Source organism: Piliocolobus tephrosceles, chromosome 21 (genome assembly GCF_002776525.5).
Source record: "Piliocolobus tephrosceles isolate RC106 chromosome 21, ASM277652v3, whole genome shotgun sequence".
Lineage (NCBI taxonomy): Eukaryota > Metazoa > Chordata > Mammalia > Primates > Cercopithecidae > Piliocolobus > Piliocolobus tephrosceles.
The window spans coordinates 9,694,006-9,715,197 of record NC_045454.1 but is presented as its reverse complement, the minus strand read 5'-3'; the positions used below and the strand labels follow the sequence as shown (position 1 = coordinate 9,715,197).

General features: G+C 50.1%; 1 protein-coding gene across 1 annotated transcript in view; it reads left to right on the top strand.

The window, feature by feature from the left end:
* GRIN2D (glutamate ionotropic receptor NMDA type subunit 2D) overlaps positions 1 to 21,192 on the top strand; it is a 51,562-nt gene that overhangs the window by 16,848 nt on the left and 13,522 nt on the right. The window contains exons 6-10 of the mRNA XM_023182580.1: positions 178 to 346; positions 1,377 to 1,530; positions 4,571 to 4,696; positions 4,900 to 5,129; positions 7,391 to 7,551. Coding sequence (XP_023038348.1) covers positions 178 to 346; positions 1,377 to 1,530; positions 4,571 to 4,696; positions 4,900 to 5,129; positions 7,391 to 7,551 — 840 coding nt within the window. The remainder of the gene's footprint in view (positions 1 to 177; positions 347 to 1,376; positions 1,531 to 4,570; positions 4,697 to 4,899; positions 5,130 to 7,390; positions 7,552 to 21,192) is intronic.

Here is a 21,192-nt window from a genome sequence, read left to right as displayed (position 1 = left end):
AAAGCCCTCCAGCTTGGTGACCTTGGGCAAACCTCAGAATTCTTTGAGCCTCAGTTTCCCCCTGAAAGCGCTAACCATAGTTTTAGCTGCTGCCTGTCCCTTCCTCCATATCCTCTCTTCATGGGAGAGTCTAAGGAGGGGGTCCCCAAACTCCCCAAGCTTGGTCACTGCCCGCAGCCCTCCACCGGATGCCCCCCGCCCAGAAAAGCGCTGCTGCAAGGGTTTCTGCATCGACATTCTGAAGCGGCTGGCACACACCATCGGCTTCAGCTACGACCTCTACCTGGTCACCAACGGCAAGCACGGAAAGAAGATCGATGGCGTCTGGAACGGCATGATCGGGGAGGTGAGGGGGTAGACGGGAGGCAGGGAATCTTCAGGGCGGAGTGAAGAGGTGGGCACCGCCCGGTGCGGTGGCTCACGCCTGTAATCCCAGCACTTTGGGAAGTCGAGGCGGGCCAATTGCCTGAGCTCAGGGGTTCGAGGCCAGGTTGGGCAACACAGTGAAACCCCGTCTCTACTAAAATACAAAAAATAAGCCAGGCGTGGGGGCAGGCGCCTGTAATCCCAGCTACTCGGGAGGCTGAGGCAGGAGAATTGCTTGAACCCGGGAGGCGAAGATCGCGCCACTGCACTCCAGCCTGGGCACAGAGCGAGACGCCGTCTCAAAAAAAAAAAAATTAAAAACGAGAGGCGGATACCCTGGGGTAGGAGCGCGGCCAAATGGAGGAAACACCTGATTCGGGGCCTGGGGCAGGGCCGCGGGAAGGACAGGCCTTGGAACAAGGGGCGGGATCAGGAGGTGTCAGGGGCGGGGCTTGGAGGAGGGACTTTGGGGCAGAGGAGGCGGGGCTAGGAGGGTGGGACGCCTAAGGGAAGGGGGCGGGGCTGGGAGGAAGGACTTTGGGGCAGAGGAGGCTTGGCTAGGAGGGTGTGGCTCCTAGGGGAAGGGGGCGGGGCTGGGAGGAGGAACTTTGGGGTAGAGGAGGTAGGGCTAGGAAGGTGGGACTCCTAGGGGAAGGGGGCGGGGCTGGGAGGAGGGACTTTGGGCAGAGGAGGAGGGGCCAGGAGGGTGGGAATCCTAGGAGAAGAGGGTGGGGCTGGGAAGATCTGGACCAAGGCCTTGAGGACTTCCTGGGAGCAGCGGGCTAGGACGCGGGCTATCAATTCCCAATCTTGTTTCCCATCTCTCACCTCCGCCCTTCCCTTCCCCACTCTGCGTCCCCCTCCATCCTCACCCACCCCGCAATCCCTTCTAGCCCTTTCCCTCACCCTGTCACTGATCTGCTCCCGGGGCCCGTCTCTACCCGCCGTCCGTGTCAGTCTGTCCGCTTGAGCCAGGTTCCCTCGCCCACTCCTCATCGCCCCCACCCCAGGTGTTCTACCAGCGCGCAGACATGGCCATCGGCTCCCTTACCATCAACGAGGAGCGCTCCGAGATCGTGGACTTCTCCGTCCCCTTCGTGGAGACCGGCATCAGCGTCATGGTGGCGCGCAGCAATGGCACAGTGTCCCCCTCGGCCTTCCTCGGTAAGCTGGGGCCCTGGGACAGGGAGCCAGCCCTAGGCAAAGTAGCCGCCCCCAACCGTGTGGGCCCTGGGATCAGAAAACCTGGGTTCCCGGTATCATCGATACTGAACCCTCAATGCAACTTCGGTGAAGTGACATCATTTCTGGGCCTCAGTTTCCTAATCTACAAGATGGAAGAAATAATTTCCCTACCCAGAAGACATTTTGTCAAGAGGCTAAAGAAGCTTGAGCTCAGGAGCCTTCTCTTGCACTGCAGCTTCCAAGCGCTGCACCTGGTTTTGTTTCCATAGGTTGAATTATTTGTTCTCAAAGAGAGCCCTCCAAATTGTGCAAGCTTTAGGCCCCACAAAACCCAAGTGTTTTCCTGTACCTAGGTATGAGATGAAGAGAACAAATTAGCATGGTACCAATACCTTGTAAGCACTCAAGTCACCATCAGTGTTTACTGAGCACCTACTATGTGCCAGGCAGTGGGCTCCACACTGGGAACACAGTGGCAAAGGAGGAAGACACAAATCCCTGTCTGCTAGGATCTCTCAGCCTTGTGAAGGAGACAGAAGATAAACTTCTTTCTCTCTCTTTTTTTTTTGAGACAGAGTCTCACTCTGTCGCCCAGGTTGGAATGCAGTTGCAGTGGCATGACATTGCAACCTCAACCTCCCTCCTGGGTTTAAGTGATTCTCCTGCCTCAGCCTCCCAAGTAGCTGGGATTACAGGCATGCACCACCACCCCTGGCCAATTTTTGTATTTTTAGTAGAGACGGAGTTTCACCATGGTGGCCAGGTTAGTCTCAAATTCCTGACCTCAGGTGATCTGCCTGCCTCAGCCTCCCAAAGTGCTGGGATTACAGGCGTGAACAACTGAACCTGGACAAGGGTTTTAACGACAGAGATGGTGTGGGAATATATAATCAGATTTAGGTTTTTAAAATATCCAGCTCTGTGTAATCCCAGCTACTTTGGAGGCTGAGGTGTAAGGAAGGCTTGAACCCAGGAGGCAGAGGTTGCAGTGAGCCAAGATGGCACCACTGCACTCCAGCCTGGATGTCAGAGCCAGACTCTATCTCAAAAAAAGAAAAAAGAAAAAAATCCCAGTTTGTGGAAGCAAGTGGCTGGTGGAGATGCTACTGCAAGGCTCATGCTAGAGACAGAGTGGGGACGTGCAATAGGAAGGTGACAACCGACAGACGCAGGGTGTGGTTAGGGAGCTGCCCGCCAGATGGGCTGGCGGCTTTGGGATGGATAGGATAGAGGGCCCATTGCTGAGCCAGAGAAGCGTACATCCGCCAAGGGCAACAGTGCTTGTCAGTTTCCACTTGCTCTCTGAAGTGTGAGCAAAGCTCCTGGGAGAGGGGAGGGGCTGGAAGAAGAGCCATCCCTTCCTTTGTGTTTTGTTTTCTGTTTATTTTGCCCAATGGTGTCTCCTGTGGCCTCCTCTTTGCACCAAGGTCTCTGCAGGGCACACTGAGAAGCACCACGTGGGGCCCCTGTTTGCAGGCAGCACACTGCAGGGGAGTGACAAGGTCCTATTTATGCCCCACCAAGTTGCCCAGCAGAGGTGACAGGCGTGTCCCCAGCTGCCGCAGTGACAGTCCAGGGTGCTGACCTTGCTGTGACGGGGCCAGTCCTGGCAGCTCACACTTGGCCCTGGGAAATTGAATCACCTGGTCCTAATCTCAATGAAATGGTGATTTGCGTTTACTGTTGGTGAGCTCCAGGGGCGACACACGGTTATCGAATGTGAGGAGGGGACCCGTGAATGGGAGGTTGTCTAGGACAGCGCAGGGTGTTACCTCTAGCAGGGGCACCTAGGAGACAAGTAAGAGAGGGTGTCGCTGGTTCAGGCACCTGCGAGTTCTCTCTCTCTTTTTTTTTCTTTTTTTGAGACAGAGTCTTGTTCTGTCACCCAGGCTGGGGTGCAGTGGCACGATTTCAGCTCACTGCAGTCTCCACCTCCTGGGTTCAAGCAATTCTCCTGCTTCAGCCTCCTTAATAGCTGGGACTACAGGCGTCCACCACGATGCCCAGCTAATTTTGTATTTTTAGTAGAGTTGGCATTTCACCATGTTGGCCAGGCTGGTCTTCAACTCCTGACCTTAGGTGATCCTCCCACCTCAGCCTCCCAAAGTGCTGGGATTACAGGCACGAACCACCATGCCCAGCCACCTGTGAGTTCTGAGTAGTTAAAGCATGGGTGATTGACAGAGTGATCAGGCCAGAGAGGAGAGTGTGACAAGGCTAAGTGGCAGGGACTTTGTCCTGGGGGTGCTAGGGAGCCCGGGGAGGGCTGTAGGCAGGGGAGGGACCAGGTTGTCTCTGTGCTGTAGGGGACAGACGGGAGCTCGGGAGGCTGGGGAAATGGTTGGTGGGAGATGAGGCCTGAGCCCTGTTGGCCATGAGAATGGAAAAGAGAGGCCCAAGTAGCATCAGGGGCAGGAGCGTGGGGCTGGAGACTGACAGGCTGTGGCCAGCGAGGGAGAGGGAGGGAGGATGGCACATGGGGTTTGGGCCTGTGACTGGGTGGATGGTGGGGCTCCCATCATAGGGAGCATGGGAGCTAGTCTGGGCTCAGCATGGGACATGATGAATGGCCTGGGGGGATGGCTGGGGTAGGTGGAGGCTTGGGCCTGTGACTCAGGAAACATTTAGGAGACAGTTTCTATTTATGGCTGAAACCACAGAAATGCCTGCGATGGCTCTCTTTGAGAATGGCTGCCTCTTAGGGGTCTGGGTGAGCCATAAGACTATCTCGGAGATGGAGAAGCAGAGATAGGGCCAGAATAGGATGGGGTCAGATCTGGGCTGTACCTTGTTCATCTTCAGGTAGTACCCTAGGTTTTTTGTTTTTTTTTTTTTTTTTTTTTTTGTAGAGACAGGGTCTCACTATGTTGGCCAGGCTGGTCTTGAACTCCAGGCGTCAAGTGATCCTCCTGCCTCAGCCTCCCAAAGTTCTGGGAGTATAGGCGGGAGGCACCACCCCAGCCTGATCCCCTAGTCTTTTGCTTGGCTGAGCCATGACCACACACTCCCTTGTCCCCAGAGCCCTACAGCCCTGCCGTGTGGGTGATGATGTTCGTCATGTGCCTCACTGTGGTCGCCGTCACTGTTTTCATCTTCGAGTACCTCAGTCCTGTTGGCTACAACCGCAGCCTGGCCACGGGCAAGCGTGAGTCCCCCTTTCTCCATCCCCCTGCCTCCGAGCTCCCGAACCACAGAGAGAGAGAACTACATTTCCCAGGAGGCCCTGGGGAGGGGGGGTCAAGCTAGGGCGCCAGATGCCTTGAGGGCCACTGGGAATTGTAGTTCTTCCTTTTGCTCCCTTATTGAGAAGGGATTTGGGGTCCATGTCCACGTCCTGGCCCCCTGCAGGCCCTGGCGGCTCAACCTTCACCATTGGGAAATCCATCTGGCTGCTTTGGGCCCTGGTGTTCAATAATTCAGTGCCCGTGGAGAACCCCCGGGGAACCACCAGCAAAATCATGGTGCTGGTGTGGGCCTTCTTCGCCGTCATCTTCCTCGCCAGCTACACAGCCAACCTGGCCGCCTTCATGATCCAGGAGGAGTACGTGGATACCGTGTCCGGGCTCAGTGACCGCAAGGTGTGTGTGGGTCCAGGGATGGGCTGGGGCTGGAGGTCACAGAGCTTGGCATGTGGTAGATTAGAGGGGATTCTTGCGGCGGAGGGAGTAGGGGGAGGGCGGGAAGGGATCTCTTAATTCCAGAATGGTAGAATGGAATGTTGTGGATGGAGAAAGAACACGGTTCACGATGAGCTATTTTAAATATTCCTAGGGAAGAGGGTGTCCTTGAATATTTTAGGGGCATTTGTGCCAAATGGGATATTCTAGAACCAGTGCTTCTCTCAAATTGTAAGGAAGGATTAATTTTTGAAACTTCTAAGGCCGGGCGCGGTGGCTCAAGCCTGTAATCCCAACACTTTGGGAGGCCGAGGTGGGCGGATCACAAGGTCAGGAGATCGAGACCATCCTGGCTAACATGTGACACCCCGTCTCTTCTAAAAGTACAAAAACTTAGCCGGGAGTAGTGGCGGGTGCCTGTAGTCCCAGCTACTCTGGAGGTTGAGGCAGGAGAATGGTGTGAACCGAGGAGGCGGAGCTTCCAGTGAGCCGAGATCCCACCACTGCACTGCAGCCAGAGCCACAGAGCCAGACTCCGTCTCAAAAAAAATAAAATAAAATAAAAAAAGAAAGAAACTTTTAGTCCATTGCAGACAATGCTTTTGTAAAATTCAATGGAAATTAATTATTAGAAAAGTAAAATAAGGTCTAAAACCAAGACAGACAAAAGTCAAACCTGGCCAGGCATGGTGGCTCACGCCTGTAATCCCAGCACTTTGGGAGGCCGAGGTGGGTAGATCACCTGAGGTCAGGAGTTTGAGACCAGCCTGGCCAACATAGTGAAACCTTGTCTCTACTAAAAATTCAAAAATTAGCCAGGTGTGGTGGTGGGCACCTGTAGTCCCAGCTACTCAGGAGGCTGAAGCGGGAGAATCACTTGAACCGGGGAGGTGGAGGTTGCAGTGAGCCATGATTACACCACTGCACTCTAGCCTGGGTGACAGAGTGAGACACTGCCTCAAAAAAAGAGCCAAACTCATATTTTTATTTATTAGATTCAACAGACAACGATCCTGTCAAATCGTTCTAAATGCTCACTCCCTCCATTCCTGTACGCACCTCACTGCAATCACCATTTGTTGAGGGACTGGTGGTTTGCAGAGCACACTTTGAGACTAAAGTGATTAACCAGCTGGGTGTCATGACCTATTAGAGGCTTGAGAAATCAGTTTGATGGGTTGCAATAAGCAGTTTTAAATGGAATGGTGTAGAATAGAATAGAATAGTTGACTGCATCTTATGTAGTAAGTTTGGTTTTACAAAACTTGTTTCAGTTGGCTGGGCGCGGTGGCTCATACCTGTAATCCCAGCACTTTGAGAGGCCAAGGCGGGCGGATCATCTGAGGTCGGGAGTTTGAGACCAGCCTGGCTAACATGGAGAACCCGTCTCTACTAAAAATACAAAATTAGCTGGGCATGGTGTTGGGCACCTGTAATCCCAGCTACTCCAGAGGCTGAGGCAGGAGAATAGCTTGAACCTGGGAGGTGGAGGTTGCAGTGAGCTGAGATTGCACCATTGCACTCCAGCCTGGCAACGACAGTGAGACTCCGTTTAAAAAGAAAAAAAAAAAAGTGAGGCCGGGTGCCGTGGCTCACGCCTGTAATCCCAGCAGTTTGGGAGGCCGAGGCGGGCGGATCATGAAGTCAGGAGATCGAGACCATCCTGGCTAACACGGTGAAACCCAGTCTCTACTAAAAAATACAAAAAATTAGCAGGCATGGTGGTGGGCGCCTGTAGTCCCAGCTACTCAGGAGGCTGAGGCAGGAGAATGGCCTGAACCCGGGAGGCGGAGCTTGCAGTGAGCCGAGATCGCGCCACTGCACTCCAGCCTGGGCGACAGAGCGGAACTCCTTCTCAATAAATAAATAAATAAATAGTGAACTATTTCTGAACGGATTGGTACATAGCAACAGCCCCCAGCTCCTGCCATGCCAGTATCTGCCCCCGGGACCTCCCGCCATTCAGTAAGTGAAGGCTTAACGCCTGGCACATCAGGGGCCTCAGGGAGGCTTCTCATGAACTTTTCGATTACGTGTCTGCAACTGTGTGTGCTGGGTGGGAGTGAAAAAGCATTTCCTAAGGTAGTGAGCAAGTGCTGAGAAATACGGAATACTTCTGGGGCTGGGGTGTCTGCCAGATAGCGGGTGTCTCTCAGAATGGGGGATTTGTGTTAGGGATGTCCCTGCGGAGGGTGCCCTAATCACTCCCCATTCTGCCCCAGTTCCAGAGGCCCCAGGAGCAGTACCCGCCCCTGAAGTTTGGGACCGTGCCCAACGGGTCCACGGAGAAGAACATCCGCAGCAACTATCCCGACATGCACAGCTACATGGTGCGCTACAACCAGCCCCGCGTAGAGGAAGCGCTCACTCAGCTCAAGGCAGGGTCAGCGCAGACTCGGGCCGGGGGTGGGGGTGGGGCCACTGGGGACCTGAGGTTGCTCAAAGATGGCAAGGGGTCCAGGTTCATTCCTTCAGTCCCAGAGCTCAGCCCTGGGTGGGTCAGCTTGGAGGGTGGAGGTCATGGAGGGTGGAAGTGGACTCCTCTTCCCAGGAGTAGGCTCCTTGGGATATTTTCTGGGATGCAGTAGTTCTGGATTCTGGGGTGAGACTGTCAGGGCTCAAATCTTTGCTCTTCCCCTTCTTGGCTTTGTGACCTTGGGCAAGTGACTCAGCCTCTCTGAACCTCTGTTTCCTCCTCTGTAAAATGAGGATAACAAGAGTATCCCGACTATAATGATCATAAGGTCGTTACAAGAATTACACTAGCAAGCCGGGCGTGGTGGCTCACGCCTGTAATCCCAGCACTTTCAGAGGCCAAGGCAGGTGGATCACGAGGTCAGGAGATCTAGACCATCCCGGTCAACATGGTGAAACCCCGTCTCTACTAAAAATATAAAAATTAGCTGGGCGTAGTGGCACACGCCTGTAGTCCCAGCTACTCTGGAGGCTGAGGCAGGAGAATAGCTTGAACCTGGGAGTTGGAGGTTGCAGTGAGCAGAGATCATGCCACTGTATTCCAGCCTGGCGACAGAGCAAGACTCCATCTCAAAAAAAAAAAAGGGGGGAATTAAACTAGTTAATCCATTCAGAACATTTATTTATTTATTTAGAACAGGGCCCGGTGCACTGTTTGCTGATATTATCATTAGATGTTTGCTAATATTATCATTATCATTAGACCTGAACTCACTGGAATCAATGCTTAGATTGTGTTTCTTATCTTTTTACATCCCTTTTGCAGATCATAGAGATGAAGTTAAATTCAGAGGCCAGGTTCGGTAGCTCACGCCTATAATCCCAGCACTTTGGGAGACGGAGGTGGGCAGATCACCTGAGGTCAGGAGTTGGAGACCACCTGGCCAACATAGTGAAACCCCGTCTCTACTTAAAAAATTATGGCCAGGTGTGGTGGCTCACGCCTGTAATCCCAGCACTTTGGCAGGCCGAGGCGGGCGGATCACGAGGTCAGGAGATCGAGACCATCCTGGCTAACACAGTGAAACCCCGTCTCTACTAAAAAAAAAAAAAATACAAAAAATTAGTTGGGCTTGGTGGCAGGCGCCTGTAGTCCCAGCTACTTGGGAGGCTGAGGCAGGAGAATGGCCTGAACCTGGGAGGCAGAGCTTGCCGTGAGCCGAGATCACACCACTGCACTCCAGCCTGGGTGACAGAGCGAGACTCCGTCTCGAGGAAAAAAAAAAATTAGGCTGGGTGCGGGGACAGGCGCCTGTAATCCCAGCACCTTGGGAGGCCAAGACGGGCAGATCATTTGAGGTCAGGAGTTCGAGAACAGCTTGGCCAACATGGAGAAACCTTGTCTGTACTTAAAATACAAAAATTAGCCGGGCGAGGTGACGGGCGCCTATAATCTCAGCAGCTTGGGAGGCGGAGGCAGGAGGATCGCTTGAATGTAGGAGGTGGAGGTTGCAGTGAGCTGAGATTGCGCCACTGCACTCCAGCCTGGGCAACAGAGAAAGACTCCATCTCAAAAAGAAAACAAAATTTAAAAAGTTGAGTTGAGGCCCCAAAGTGCAGCCACGATTTCAATAAGGCTGAGCACAGTAACTCTCTCCCTGTCCTGCATTTACTTAGTCCTTCTGTGTGCACTTTTCTTCTCCTCTACTCTACGTTGGGCAGTGAACAAATAGACCCGATTCGTAGGTGTAGAGGTGGGAAATGAACAATAAACATTCAAACAGAAAAATCAAGATCTTTTCAGAAAGTGATGGTGAGCTAGAGGATGGCTGGGCTGGGACATTTTCACCAGGGTGTTCAGGGCAGGCTTCTCGGAGGAGGTGACATTTGTGCAGAGCCCTGCAGGAGGTGAAAGAGCTAGCCAGGTGGACTTCCGGAAGCAAAGCCTTCAGGTGGAGGAAACAGGGTGTGCAAAGGGCCTGAGGAAGGTGTGGTGTTGGTTTACTGGAGGAACAGCAAGAAGGCCAGTGTGGGTGAAGGGCAAGGAGCTGAGGTGAGAGGTAGATGAGGGGAGGATTCTGGGCAGGAGGCCAAGGTCAGGGCTGGACTTTATACTAAGGGCAGTGAGAAGCTTTGGGGAGTGGAGACTTTATGTAAGGAAGGGTATGATCTGATTTCTGTTTTTGTTTGTTTGTTTGGAGACAGGGTCTCCCTCTGTCACCCAGGCTGGAGTGTAGTAATTCGATCTCAGCTCACTGCAACCTCCCTGTCCCCTGGGTTCAAGCAATTCTCCCACCTCAGCCTCCTGAGTAGCTAGGATTACAGGTGTGCACTACTATGACTGGCTAATTTTTGTATTTTTGGTAGAGACGTGGTTTCGCCCTGTTGGTCAGGCTGGTCTTGAACTCCTGACATGAGGGGTTCTGCCTGCCTCAGCCTCCTAAAATTATGGGATTAGAGGCATAAGCCACCATGCCTGGCTTAAAAAATTTCTAATGCCCGTTGCAGTGGCTCACACCTATAATCCTAAAGCTTCATGAGGCCAAGGTGAGAGGATCACTGAAGACCAGAAGTTCAAGACCAGCCTGTGAAACATAGTGAGACCCCTTGACTCACAAAAAAAAAAAATGTTTTTTTTTTTTTTTTGAGATGGAATCTCGCTCTGTCGCCCAGGTTGGAGTGCAGTGGTGCAATCTCGGCTCACTACAACCGCTGCCTCCCAGGTTTAAGCCATGCTCCTGACTCAGCCTCCTAAGGAGCTGGGACTACAGGTGCCCACCACCACACCCAGCTCATTTTTGTATTTTTAGTAGAGACGGGGTTTCGCCATGTTGGTCAGGCTGGTCTGGAACTACTGACCTCAGGTGATCCACCTGCCTCGGCCTCCCAAAGTGTTGGGATTACAGGCGTGAGCCACCGCACCTGGCTAACAAAATATTTTTAAATTAGCCAGGCGTCATAGTGCACACTTGTAGTCCCACCTACTTGGGAGGCTAAGGTCGAAGGATCATTGAGCCGAGGGGATGGAGGCTGCAGTGATCTATGATTGCACCACTATACTCTAGCCTGGGTAACAGAGCAAGACCCTGTCTCGAAAAAAAAAAAAAAGAAAAATTTAAGAGCACCAACTTTATGCCAGGTATAGCTCCTGCACTGGATAACAACAGTTAACAAAATAGGTCAGTTTCCCACATCAGCTAGGAGTGCTTTAACAGACAGAGGTTTCTTTACCTCTCCAATAAGAAGTCCAGGGCTGGCATGATAGCTTAAAAATACCATTAACAATCTGAAATCTGCCTGTAATCCCAGCATTTTGGTAGACTGAGGTGGGTGGCCTGGCCAACATGGTGAAATCCCATCTCCACTAAAAATACAAAAAATTAGCTGGGTGTGGTGGCATGCACCTGTAATCCCAGCTACTCTGGAGGCTAAGGCAGGAGAATCGCTTGAACCTGGGAGACGGAGGTTGTGGTCAGCCGAGATCGTGCCTGCACTCTGGCCTGGGCATCAAGAGCAACACTCTGTTTCACAAAAAAAAAATGGGGCTCAGGACAACACCCCCTTGCCTGAGGCCTAAAGTAGGTATTGAATTTGTAGAATTATAGACAGAGATGTTAACACACAGCACAGAATGGGAAAAATAAATTTTTTTTCTTTTTGTGAGACGGAGTCTCTCTCTGTCCCCCAGGCTGGAGTGCAGTGGCGCGATCTGGGCTCACTGCAAGCTCCGCCTCCTGGGTTCACGCCATTTTCCTGCCTCAGCCTCCCCAGTAGCTGGGACTACAGGCACCCGCCACCACGCCCGGCTAATTTTTTGTATTTTTAGTAGACACGGGGTTTCACTGTGTTAGCCAGGATGGTCTCGATCTCCTGACCTCGTGATCCACCTGCCTTGGCCTCCCAAAGTGCTGGGATTACAGGTGTGAGCCACCGCGCCCAGTGAAAAGTAAATTTTTTACATTGTGCATTCATCCATCCATTCATTACTTTCAAGAAGTACTTACCAAGTACCTTTGATGTGTTCAGCTCTGTGCCAGATGTCTAGGTCCCTGGTAACTTGAAGCCTCCCTTCTAATGGAGGGAGGTGGAAAACACACAGATGTTATAAATATCTACCCCTTAAAGTATATCAGATCTTGAAACATGGCGTTTCTCTCTGGCCGTCTTTCTGTCCAGCTCTGTTTGCTTCCAAGTTGCACCCCATCTCACTCCCTTCTCTCTGGAGGACGGTTTTCTACATCTCCCCATAGGATGCCCCATGGCCTGGGAGTTACTCGCAGCATCCTGGGGATGCTTAACAGCAGTGAGTTTAGAACTAGATGGAGGCCGGGCCCAGAGGCTCATGCTTACAATCCCAGCACTTTGGGAGGCTGAGGCGGGCGGATCACTTAAGGTCAGGCGTTCAAGACCAGCCTGACCAACTTGGCGAAACCCCATCTCTACTAAAAAGACAAAAATTAGCCAGGTGTGGTGGTGCACACCTGTAATCGTAGCTGTTCCGTAGGCTGAGGCGAGAGAATTGCTTAAATCTGGGAGGCGGAGGCTGCAGTGAGCCGAGATCGCGCCACTGCACTGCACTCCAGCGTGGGCGACAGAGCAAGACTCTGTTGCAAAAAAAAAAAAAAAAAAAAAGAACCAGATAGTCCTGGGTTCCAATGGGAGCTACACCCCTTACTTGCTCCTGAGCCTGAATTTCCGACTCCCTATTACGGGTGTCAACAATCCCTCCTGCCCATCAAGTGGCTCTGGGAAACGGTTCCGTGTCACAGCCCCACATACTGAGGATCTGATTGGTCCAGCTCGGGGGGGAGGGTCAAGTGTCTATGCCAGCATGGACCAATCAGCAGCATGGTGGGGTGGGCCGTGGTCATGTGGTTCACCCAGCTCGTCTTCCGCATTCAAAGGTGCGAGGACCCTATGCTCAGGAAAAGCCTTACATTTGTCTCTAATCACCCTTCTTTCACCAGCCTCATGCCTTCTCGTCAGCTTTGAAGCTTGATGGGCCCCTCAGCCCTCTTCCCAGGGCTCCCCCATCTGGAGAGCCCTCTTGTGCCGGGCACCTGTAGTCTTCCTTCACATTCCCCTGCGTGGGGAATGAAGTTTTTCCTTTCTCAATTCCCTTTTCTCCCTTTCATTAATCATTTCTTTGCCAACACTTGGTTATTGTCAAAATGAAGAACTGTCCCTCCCCATTCCTTGATGTCAGTGGTTTGAGGGGTTTCCTTCTGTCTTTTTAGAGCAGTGCTGGGGAACCTCCTGCATCATTTACAATTTTCTAGTAGACACACTGAAATTTATTTTTATTTTATTTTATTATTATTATTATTTTTTGAGACGGAGTCTCACTCTGTTGCCCAGGCTGGAGTGCAGTGGCGCAATCTCGGCTCAATGCAAGCTCCGCCTCCCGGGTTCACGCCATTTTCCTGCCTCAGCCTCCCGTGTAGCTGGGACTACAAGCACCCGCCGCTGCACCCAGCTAATTTTTTTTTTTGTATTTTTAGTAGAGACGGGGTTTCACTGTGTTAGCCAGGATGGTCTCGATCTCCTGACCTCATGATCCGCCTGTCTCGGCCTCCCAAAGTGCTGGTATTACAGGCGTGAGCCACTACGCCCGGCCTGAAATTTACTTTATGATTTTTGTTTTTTTGACATGGAGTCTCATTCTCGCCCAGGCTGGGGTGCAGTGGTGCGATCTTGGCTCACTGCAATCTCTGCCTCCCGGGTACAAGCAATTCTCCTCCCTCAGCCTTCCGAGTAGCTGGGAGTACAAGTATGTGCCATGATGCCTGGATAAGTTTTTTTTTTTTTGTATTTTATTGTATGTATGTATATATATTTAGAAGTATGACTGTCACTCTATTGCTTTCTGTATAATTTTTTTTTTTTTTTTTTGTATTTTTAATAGAGACGGGGTTTCACCATGTTGGTCAGGCTGGTCTCCAACACCTGACCTCAGGTGATCTGCCCATCTTGGCCTCCCAAAGTGCTGGGATTACAGGTTTGAGCTACCACACCTGGCCTCAAAATTTATTTTATGTACTCCAATAGTTCCAAAACGTTATTTTGACATGCAATCAATATAAACATTAATAAGATATTTTATGTTTTTATTGGTACTTTTTGGTGGGGGATCCAGTGTATAGTTATCCTCATGGCACATGTCAGTTCGAACTCGGCGTATTTCAAGAGCTCAATAACTACATCTGGCTAGTGGCTGTCATAACAGACTGTAGAACTAAAACTGTATTTTAAAAATATTTTCTGTTATTTTTCTTCCCTCCTTGCCTTCTTCTCTTCTCTTGTTCCTTTCTTCCTCTTCCTCCTTCTCTTCTTTCTCTCACTTGTACTTTTTTCCCTTCGTCATCTCTTCCTTTGCTTCCCTTCACCCTGATGTCATTCAGGGTCTTCATGCCCTGGATCTAGATGATGTTGGCTCCAACCCCTCTTCCTGAGAATTCTGCAAATTCCTGGGCTTCTCACAGTCACCCTGGCTTCTAGCTCCTTTTTGCAGGATTTAATTCACTTTCTGGACCATCTCACTGGCCACAGTTTGTCTTCCCAGTTCCAGGGCCTATTTACCAGAATTGGAACCCACCCCTCCCTTAACCCTCACATAAACCCCCACTGGCGGTAAGCAGGGCTGTGGACTGAAGACTGGGAACAGCACTGTCCCTTAGAATGAATGCGGCATGCGTTGAAGTGCAATTCTAAGTTTTTAGTGGCCACATAAAAAGACCTAAAAAGAAGCAGGTGTCCGGGCACGGTGGCTCACGCTTGTAATCCCAGCACTTTGTGAGGCCGAGGCGGGTGTATCACCTGAGGTCAGGAGTTCGAGACCAGCTTGGCCAACATGGTGAAACCCTGTCTCTACTAAAAATACAAAAATTAGCCCTACTGTGGTGGTGCGTGCCTGTAATCCCAGCTAATCAGGAGGCTGAGGTAGGAGAATCGCTTGAACCCGGGAGGCAGAGGTTGATTAGTGTGCCGTGATCACACCACTGCACTCCAGCCTGGGTGACAGAGTAAGACTCAGTCTCAAAAAAAAAAAAAAAAAAAGAAGAAGAAGAAGAAGCAGGTGAAGCTGGGCTAGGTGGCTCACACCTGTAATCCCAGTACTTTGGGAGGCCAAGGCAGGTGGATCACTTGAGGTCAGGAGTTCGAGACCAGCCTGACCAATATGGTGAAACTCGGTCTCTACTAAAAATACAAAAATTAGCTGGGCATGGTGGCGGGTGCTTGTAGTCCCAGCTACTCGGGAGGCTGAGGCAGGAGAATTGCTTGAACCCGGGAGGCAGAGGTTGTAATGAGCCGAGATCGGGCCACTGTACTCCAGCCTGGGCGACAAAACAAGACTTTGTCTCAACAACAACAATAAAAAGTTGGTGAAATTACTTTTTTTTTTTTTTGAGATGGAGTCTCGATGGAGCCAGGACGGTCTCCATCTCCTGAACTCGTGATCTGCCTGCCTTGGCCTCCCAAAGTGCTGGGATTACAGGTGTGAGCCACCGTGCCTGGCTAGAAATTACTTTTAATAATATATTTTGCCTATGTCCAAAATATTATTTTGACACGTAATCAGTATAAACATGGTTGAGACCGTTTGCATACTTTTTTTTCCCACATGCTGTCTTTGAAATCAGTGGCATTTCACACTCACAACACATCTCGGTTCAGAGCGGCCACATTTCAAGTGATCCATAGCCCTAGTGGCGTATCACTGCCACACTGGACCGCCCAGGTCAACATCACCCAAACGCAAAAAGTTTCCTAGTGAACGTAATGAATAGAAAACATAAAAGGGCGCTGGCCGCACCCCAGGACCCTGGGACTTTTTCACTTCCTTATTCAGGGCATTCTCCCCAGCCAGCCTGCTGACTCATCCCTCCCTCTTCCCGCTTCTTCCGTTTTATTCCTCCCCAGCCCTTCCCTCCAGGAAGGACCCTGAGAATTCCAGATTCTCTCTCTCTCTCTCTCTCTCAGGCAAAGCAGGGTGCCTTTCCAGGCTGCCACCTCCCACCCCTACTTCACTTGCACCTTCCTCAGAAGGCAGGGATGGCTGCAAACAGAATCACTGTCCTCTTTTACCCCTTCAGGGATACCTCACACTGCCAGCTTGCTCAGTCCTTGCAGTTGGAGAGCAAGAATTCAGAGACTCTCGGTGGGGAGCAGGGGAAATCCCACGAGATGGAGTCTCGCTCTGTCACCCAGGCTGGAGTGCAGTGATGCAATCTCGGCTCACTGCAACCTCTGCTTCCCGGGTTCAAGCGATTCTCCTGCCTCAGCCTCCCGACTATCTGGGATTACAGGCATATACCACCACCCCCAGCTAATTTTTGTATTTTTAGTAGACATGGGATTTCACCATGTTGGCCAGGCTGGTCTTGAACTCCTAACCTTAAGTGATCCACCTGCTTCGGCCTCCCAAAGTGCTGGGATTACAGGTGTCAGCCACCATACCCAGCCGATGCCACTTTCTGAATCTACTTGGTTCCCAAGTTTTGGATAGCAAGTGGTGAGAATGTGACTAGCAAGAGAGACCAGCCCCATCTCTCAAAATGAACCTAAATCTGTCCCCGCCTTGAGTTCAGAGAAAGCAGGATACCTGTGTTTTTTTTCCCTATACAAATGTCAGCCACATCACCAGCCTTTAATAAGTAAAAATAGCTGAGACCTCATCCCGTGTCTTTTTATAGATATTTTTCATCTTTTTTTTTATTGAGATACATACAAAGATACAGTGAGGTACAGTGGGGCACAAAAAGCATGTAATTCATTATTTATACATTCATAGACAGCCATGTGACCAGGTCCAGACTGAGATATGGTGAATTTCCCAGCTTCTCCTAAAGCTTCTCCTGCCCCTCCAGTCGCCATAGAATATCACATAATTAGTTTCGCCTGATTTCGAACATCCTCTAAACGGAGTCAAACAGTGCATACAATACCTTTCTGTCTGGCTTATTTTCCTTAATGTTATCACCAGATTGTTCCTTCATTGCTGAATATCATTGAGTATACAATTATATAAATGTACCATAATTCTTTCATTCTACTGCTGGTGGACATTCAGGTTATTGCCAGTATTTGGTCATTATGAACATCCCGTTTTTTTTTTTTTTGAGATAGAGTCTGTCTCTGTCACCCAGGCTGGAGTGCAGTGGCGCAATCTTGGCTCACTCACTGCAAGCTCCGCCTCCCGGGTTCGAGCGATTCTTCTGGTCAGCCTCCCCAGTAGCTGGGATTACAGGCACCCGCCACCACGCCCAGGTAATTTTTGTATTTTTAGCAGAGATGGGTTTTCGCCATGTTGGCCAGGCTGGTCTCGAACTCCTGACCTCAGGTGATATACCCACCTCGGCCTCCCAAAGTGCTGGGATTACAGGTGTGAGCCACCGAACCGGGCCAAGTCCCCTCCCTCTTTTTTTTTTAAATTGAGGTGGACTTTCACTCTCGTTACCCTGGCTGGAGTACAATGGCACAGTCTTGGCTCACTGCACCTCCACCTCCCAGGTTCCAGTGATTCTCCTGCCTCAGCCGCCCTCCTGTAGCTGGGATTACAGGCGTGTGCCACCAAGCCCAGGTAATTTTTGTATTTTTAGTAGAGACGGAGTTTCACCATGTTGCTCAGGCTGGTCTCGAACTCCTGACCTCAGGTGATCTGCCTGCCACAGCCTCCCAAAGTGCTTGGATTACAAGCATGAGCCACCATGCCCAGCCCAAGTTCCCCTTTTTATAAGGACACTAGTCATACTGGACTAGAACCCAACCTAATGATCTCATTTTAACTGGATTCCCTCTGTAGAGGCCCTATCTACAAATAAGGTCGCATTCTGAAGTACCGGGGGCTAGGACTTCAATTTGTGAATTTGGGGGAGGGAACACAAACCCTTAAGATCTCATAAAAATCTTAGGTGGGTATTATTGGAAACATGAGGAACAGCAAGCTTCCTGCATCTGCTAAGTGGCAGAACTAGGACTTGAACCCTGATAGCCCAGTTCTGCAGCCCAGGTTCTCACCACTAGGCTATATTGCCTCACATGTGTCCTGAGCAACCCAGAATCACTCCTTTTGTCCCCTCCCTGGAAGCTCCATGATTCACAAAGGACACCCCTGTGTTTCTCATTGTCACCTCTTGCTCTGATTTCCTGCTTCTGCTGAATTCTTTTTCCCCAGTATCCCTTGTTACTTTTTTTTTTTTTTTTTCTAATTTTTAGTTCTATATTTATCAGAGTTCTCCATCCACATAGTTTGGAGAGTCAAATACAAGAATTTTAGTTTAGTTTAGTTTGGTTTTGGAGTCAAGGTCGCACTCTGTCACCCAGGCTGGAGTGCAGTGGCACAATCATAGCTCACTGCGGCCTCAAGCTCCTGGGCTCAAGCGATCCTCCCGCCTCAGCCTCTCAAGCAGCTGGGACTCCAGGTGTGCACCCCCACATCTGATTTATTTTATTTTATTTTATTTTATTTAGATGGAGTCTTGCTTTGTCACCCAGGCTGGAGTGCAGTGGTGCAATCTTGGCTCACTGCAACCTCCGCCTCATGGGTTCAAGCGATTCTCCTGCCTCGGCCTCCTGAGTAGGTGGGATTACAGGAGCTGCCACCACGCCCAGCTAACTTTTGTATTTTCAGTAGACACACGGTTTCGCCATGTTGGCCAGGCTGGTCTCGAACTCCTGACCTTAGGTAATCTGACCACCTTGGCCTCCCAAAGTGCTGGGAATACAGACACAAGCCACCAGACCCGGCCTAATTTTAATTTTTAAATTTGTGTCTGTGTGTGTGTGTGTGTGTGTAGAGACGAGGTTCTCACTATGTTTCTTAGGCTGATCTTGAACTCCTGGGCTCAAGTGATCCTCCTGCCTCAGCCTCCCAAAGCACCAGGATTACAGGCACGAGCCACCGTGCCTGGCAAGAATTTTCTCTTTAAGGAAAAAAATGGCACCCTCCATTTCTCTCACCCCAAAAGAATCTACCTTCACCTTGTTTATTGTGTCATTTTGCGATTTATCTCCCTATCTCTAAATACCATGTTTGTATGACTACCTCTTGATTTTTCAATTTTAAGCATTTTCCATCCGCTTCTCACTATGGAAGACATACTCATACTCTTATTTAAATCAACTCAACCTCCCACATTGTGACTCTGTCTAGATGAATATTCAGTGTTTACATGTTATGACTATGTAAATGCTCTCACAGCTGCCACAGTAGTAAACCATGATTACTTTCCTCTCCTACACAATTCTTTGTTTTTCTTTCTTCTTTTTTTTCTTGAGACAGGGTCTCACTATGTCGCCCAGGCTGGAGTGCAGTGGCATGATCTCGGCTCACCGCAATCTCCGCCTTCCGGGTTCAAGTGACTCTCCTGCCTCAGCCTCCCGATTAGCTGGGACTACAGGCCTGCGCCACTGCACCCAGCTAATTTTGGTATTTTTAGTAGAGGTGGGGTTTCACCATGCTGACCAGGCTGGTCTCAAACTCCTGACCTCAAGTGATCGGCCTGCCTCACCTCCCAAAGTACTGGGATTACAAGCGTGAGCCATATTTGCCCAGCCGAGATGGGGTTTCACCATATTGGCCAGGCTGGTCTCAAACTCCTGAACTCAAGAGATCTGCCCACCTCAGGCTCCCAGTGTTGGGATTACAGGTGTTAGCCACCATGCCTGGTCTATTTTTCTTTTTCTTTCTTTTTTTTTTTGAGACGGAGTCTCGCTCTGTCTCCCAGGCTGTAGCACAGTGCCGCGATCTCCGCTCACTGCAAGCTCCGCCTCCCGGGCTCAGGCCATTCTCCTGCCTCAGCCTCCAGAGTAGCTGGGACTACAGGCACCCGCCACCATGCCCGGATAATTTTTGTACTTTTAGTGGAGACGCGGTTTCACCATGTTAGCCAGGATGGTCTCAATCTCCTGACCTCGTGATCCGCCTGCCTTGGCCTCCCAAAATGCTGGGATTATAGGCGTGAGCCACCGCACCCGGCTGCCTGGTCTATTTTTCTTGAGTTAGTAACTGTCGTTTTGTCTTTTTTCATTTTCTTTCTTTTTTCAGTTGCTTCATGGCTGAGTTTTCTTTGTGGTTAACTAATTCAAACCCAAATTATCTGTTAACTGTCTAAATCTCTTCTTAATATATTCAGAAGTATCTTAATATACTTAATATGTTAGAAGTATCAGACACTCTGTTAATTTCTTTTTTTTTTTTTTGAGACAGGGTCTTACTCTGTCACTCAGGCTGGAGCACGGTGGCACGATCTCGGCTAACTGCAGCCTCTGCCTCCTGGGTTCAAGCAATTCTCATGCCTCAGCCTCCCAAATAGCTGGGATTACAGTTATGCAGCACACGCCCAGCTAATTTTTGTATTTTTTGTAGAGTGAGGTTTCACCATATTGAACAGGTTGGTCTCAAATTCCTGGTCTCAAATTCCCGGCCTCAAGTGAGCTGCCTACCTTGGCCTCCCAAGTGCTGGGATTACAGGTGTGAGCCACTGTGCCTGGCCTTGTCAATTTCATCTTATTGAAGATGTTGCTCTTGTGGCCTTATGGCCTGCTCCAGCCTGGGGCACAGCCGCCATCTTGGGATCACATTTCACCTTCATCCCTTCATCTCTGGTTTGGATACTGTTGTAGCACAAATTCTAACTCTTTCTGGGTTTTGCTTCCTTGTTCTTTTGAGCTTCCTGACAGAGGCACATAGTGGGTATATTTTTGGAGACATCGCAAATCTGAAAAGTCTTTTTTCTGTCCTTGTACTTGATGGACAGTACGGCTGGATATAGAATTGTCCTTGGTGGACTGACATTTATCAGTGACATGTCTTGATCTGTTTTTTTGTTTTGTTTTGTTTTTTTTTTTTTTTTTTTTTGAGACGGAGTTTCACTCTTGTTGCCAAGGCTGGAGTGCAATGGCACAATCTCGGCTCACTGCAACCTCTGCCTCCCGGGTACAAGCAATTCTCCTGTCTCAGTCTCTCAAGTAGCTCCGATTACAGGCATGTGACACCATGCCCAGCTAATTTCTCTGTATTTAGTAGAGACAGGGTCTCACCATGTTAGTCAGGCTGGTTGCAAACTTCTGACCTCAGGTGATCCACCCATCCCAGCCTCCCAAAGTGCTGGGATTATAGATGTGTGCCACTGCGCCCGGCCTGCTTTCCTTTCTTTTCTCTTTCTTTTCTTTCTTTCTTTCTTTCTTTTTTTTTTTTTTTTTTGAGACAGGTTCTCACTATGTTTTCCAGGCTGGTCTTGAACTCCTGGGCTCAAGCGATCCTCCTGCCTTGGCTTCCCAAAATGCTGGGATTACAGGTGTGAGCTGCTGCATGTGGCCACTGATCTGTTTTCACTGCTGGGTCTTTCAATTGTATCTTCATGTCATTTGTTCTGAGAAAATTTCTTGAATTTTCTTAAATTCTTTTATGTACAATATCTCCCTCTCCTTCATTTCTCTGTTTGTTTATTTATTTATCTATGTATTTATGTTTAGAGACAGGGTCTCCCTCTGGAGTGCAGTGAGGCAATCATAGCTCACGGCAGCTTTGGGGTCAGCCTGTTGGTCAGGCTGGTCTTGAACTCCTGACCTCAAATGATCCACCCACCTTGGCCTCCCAAAGTGCTGG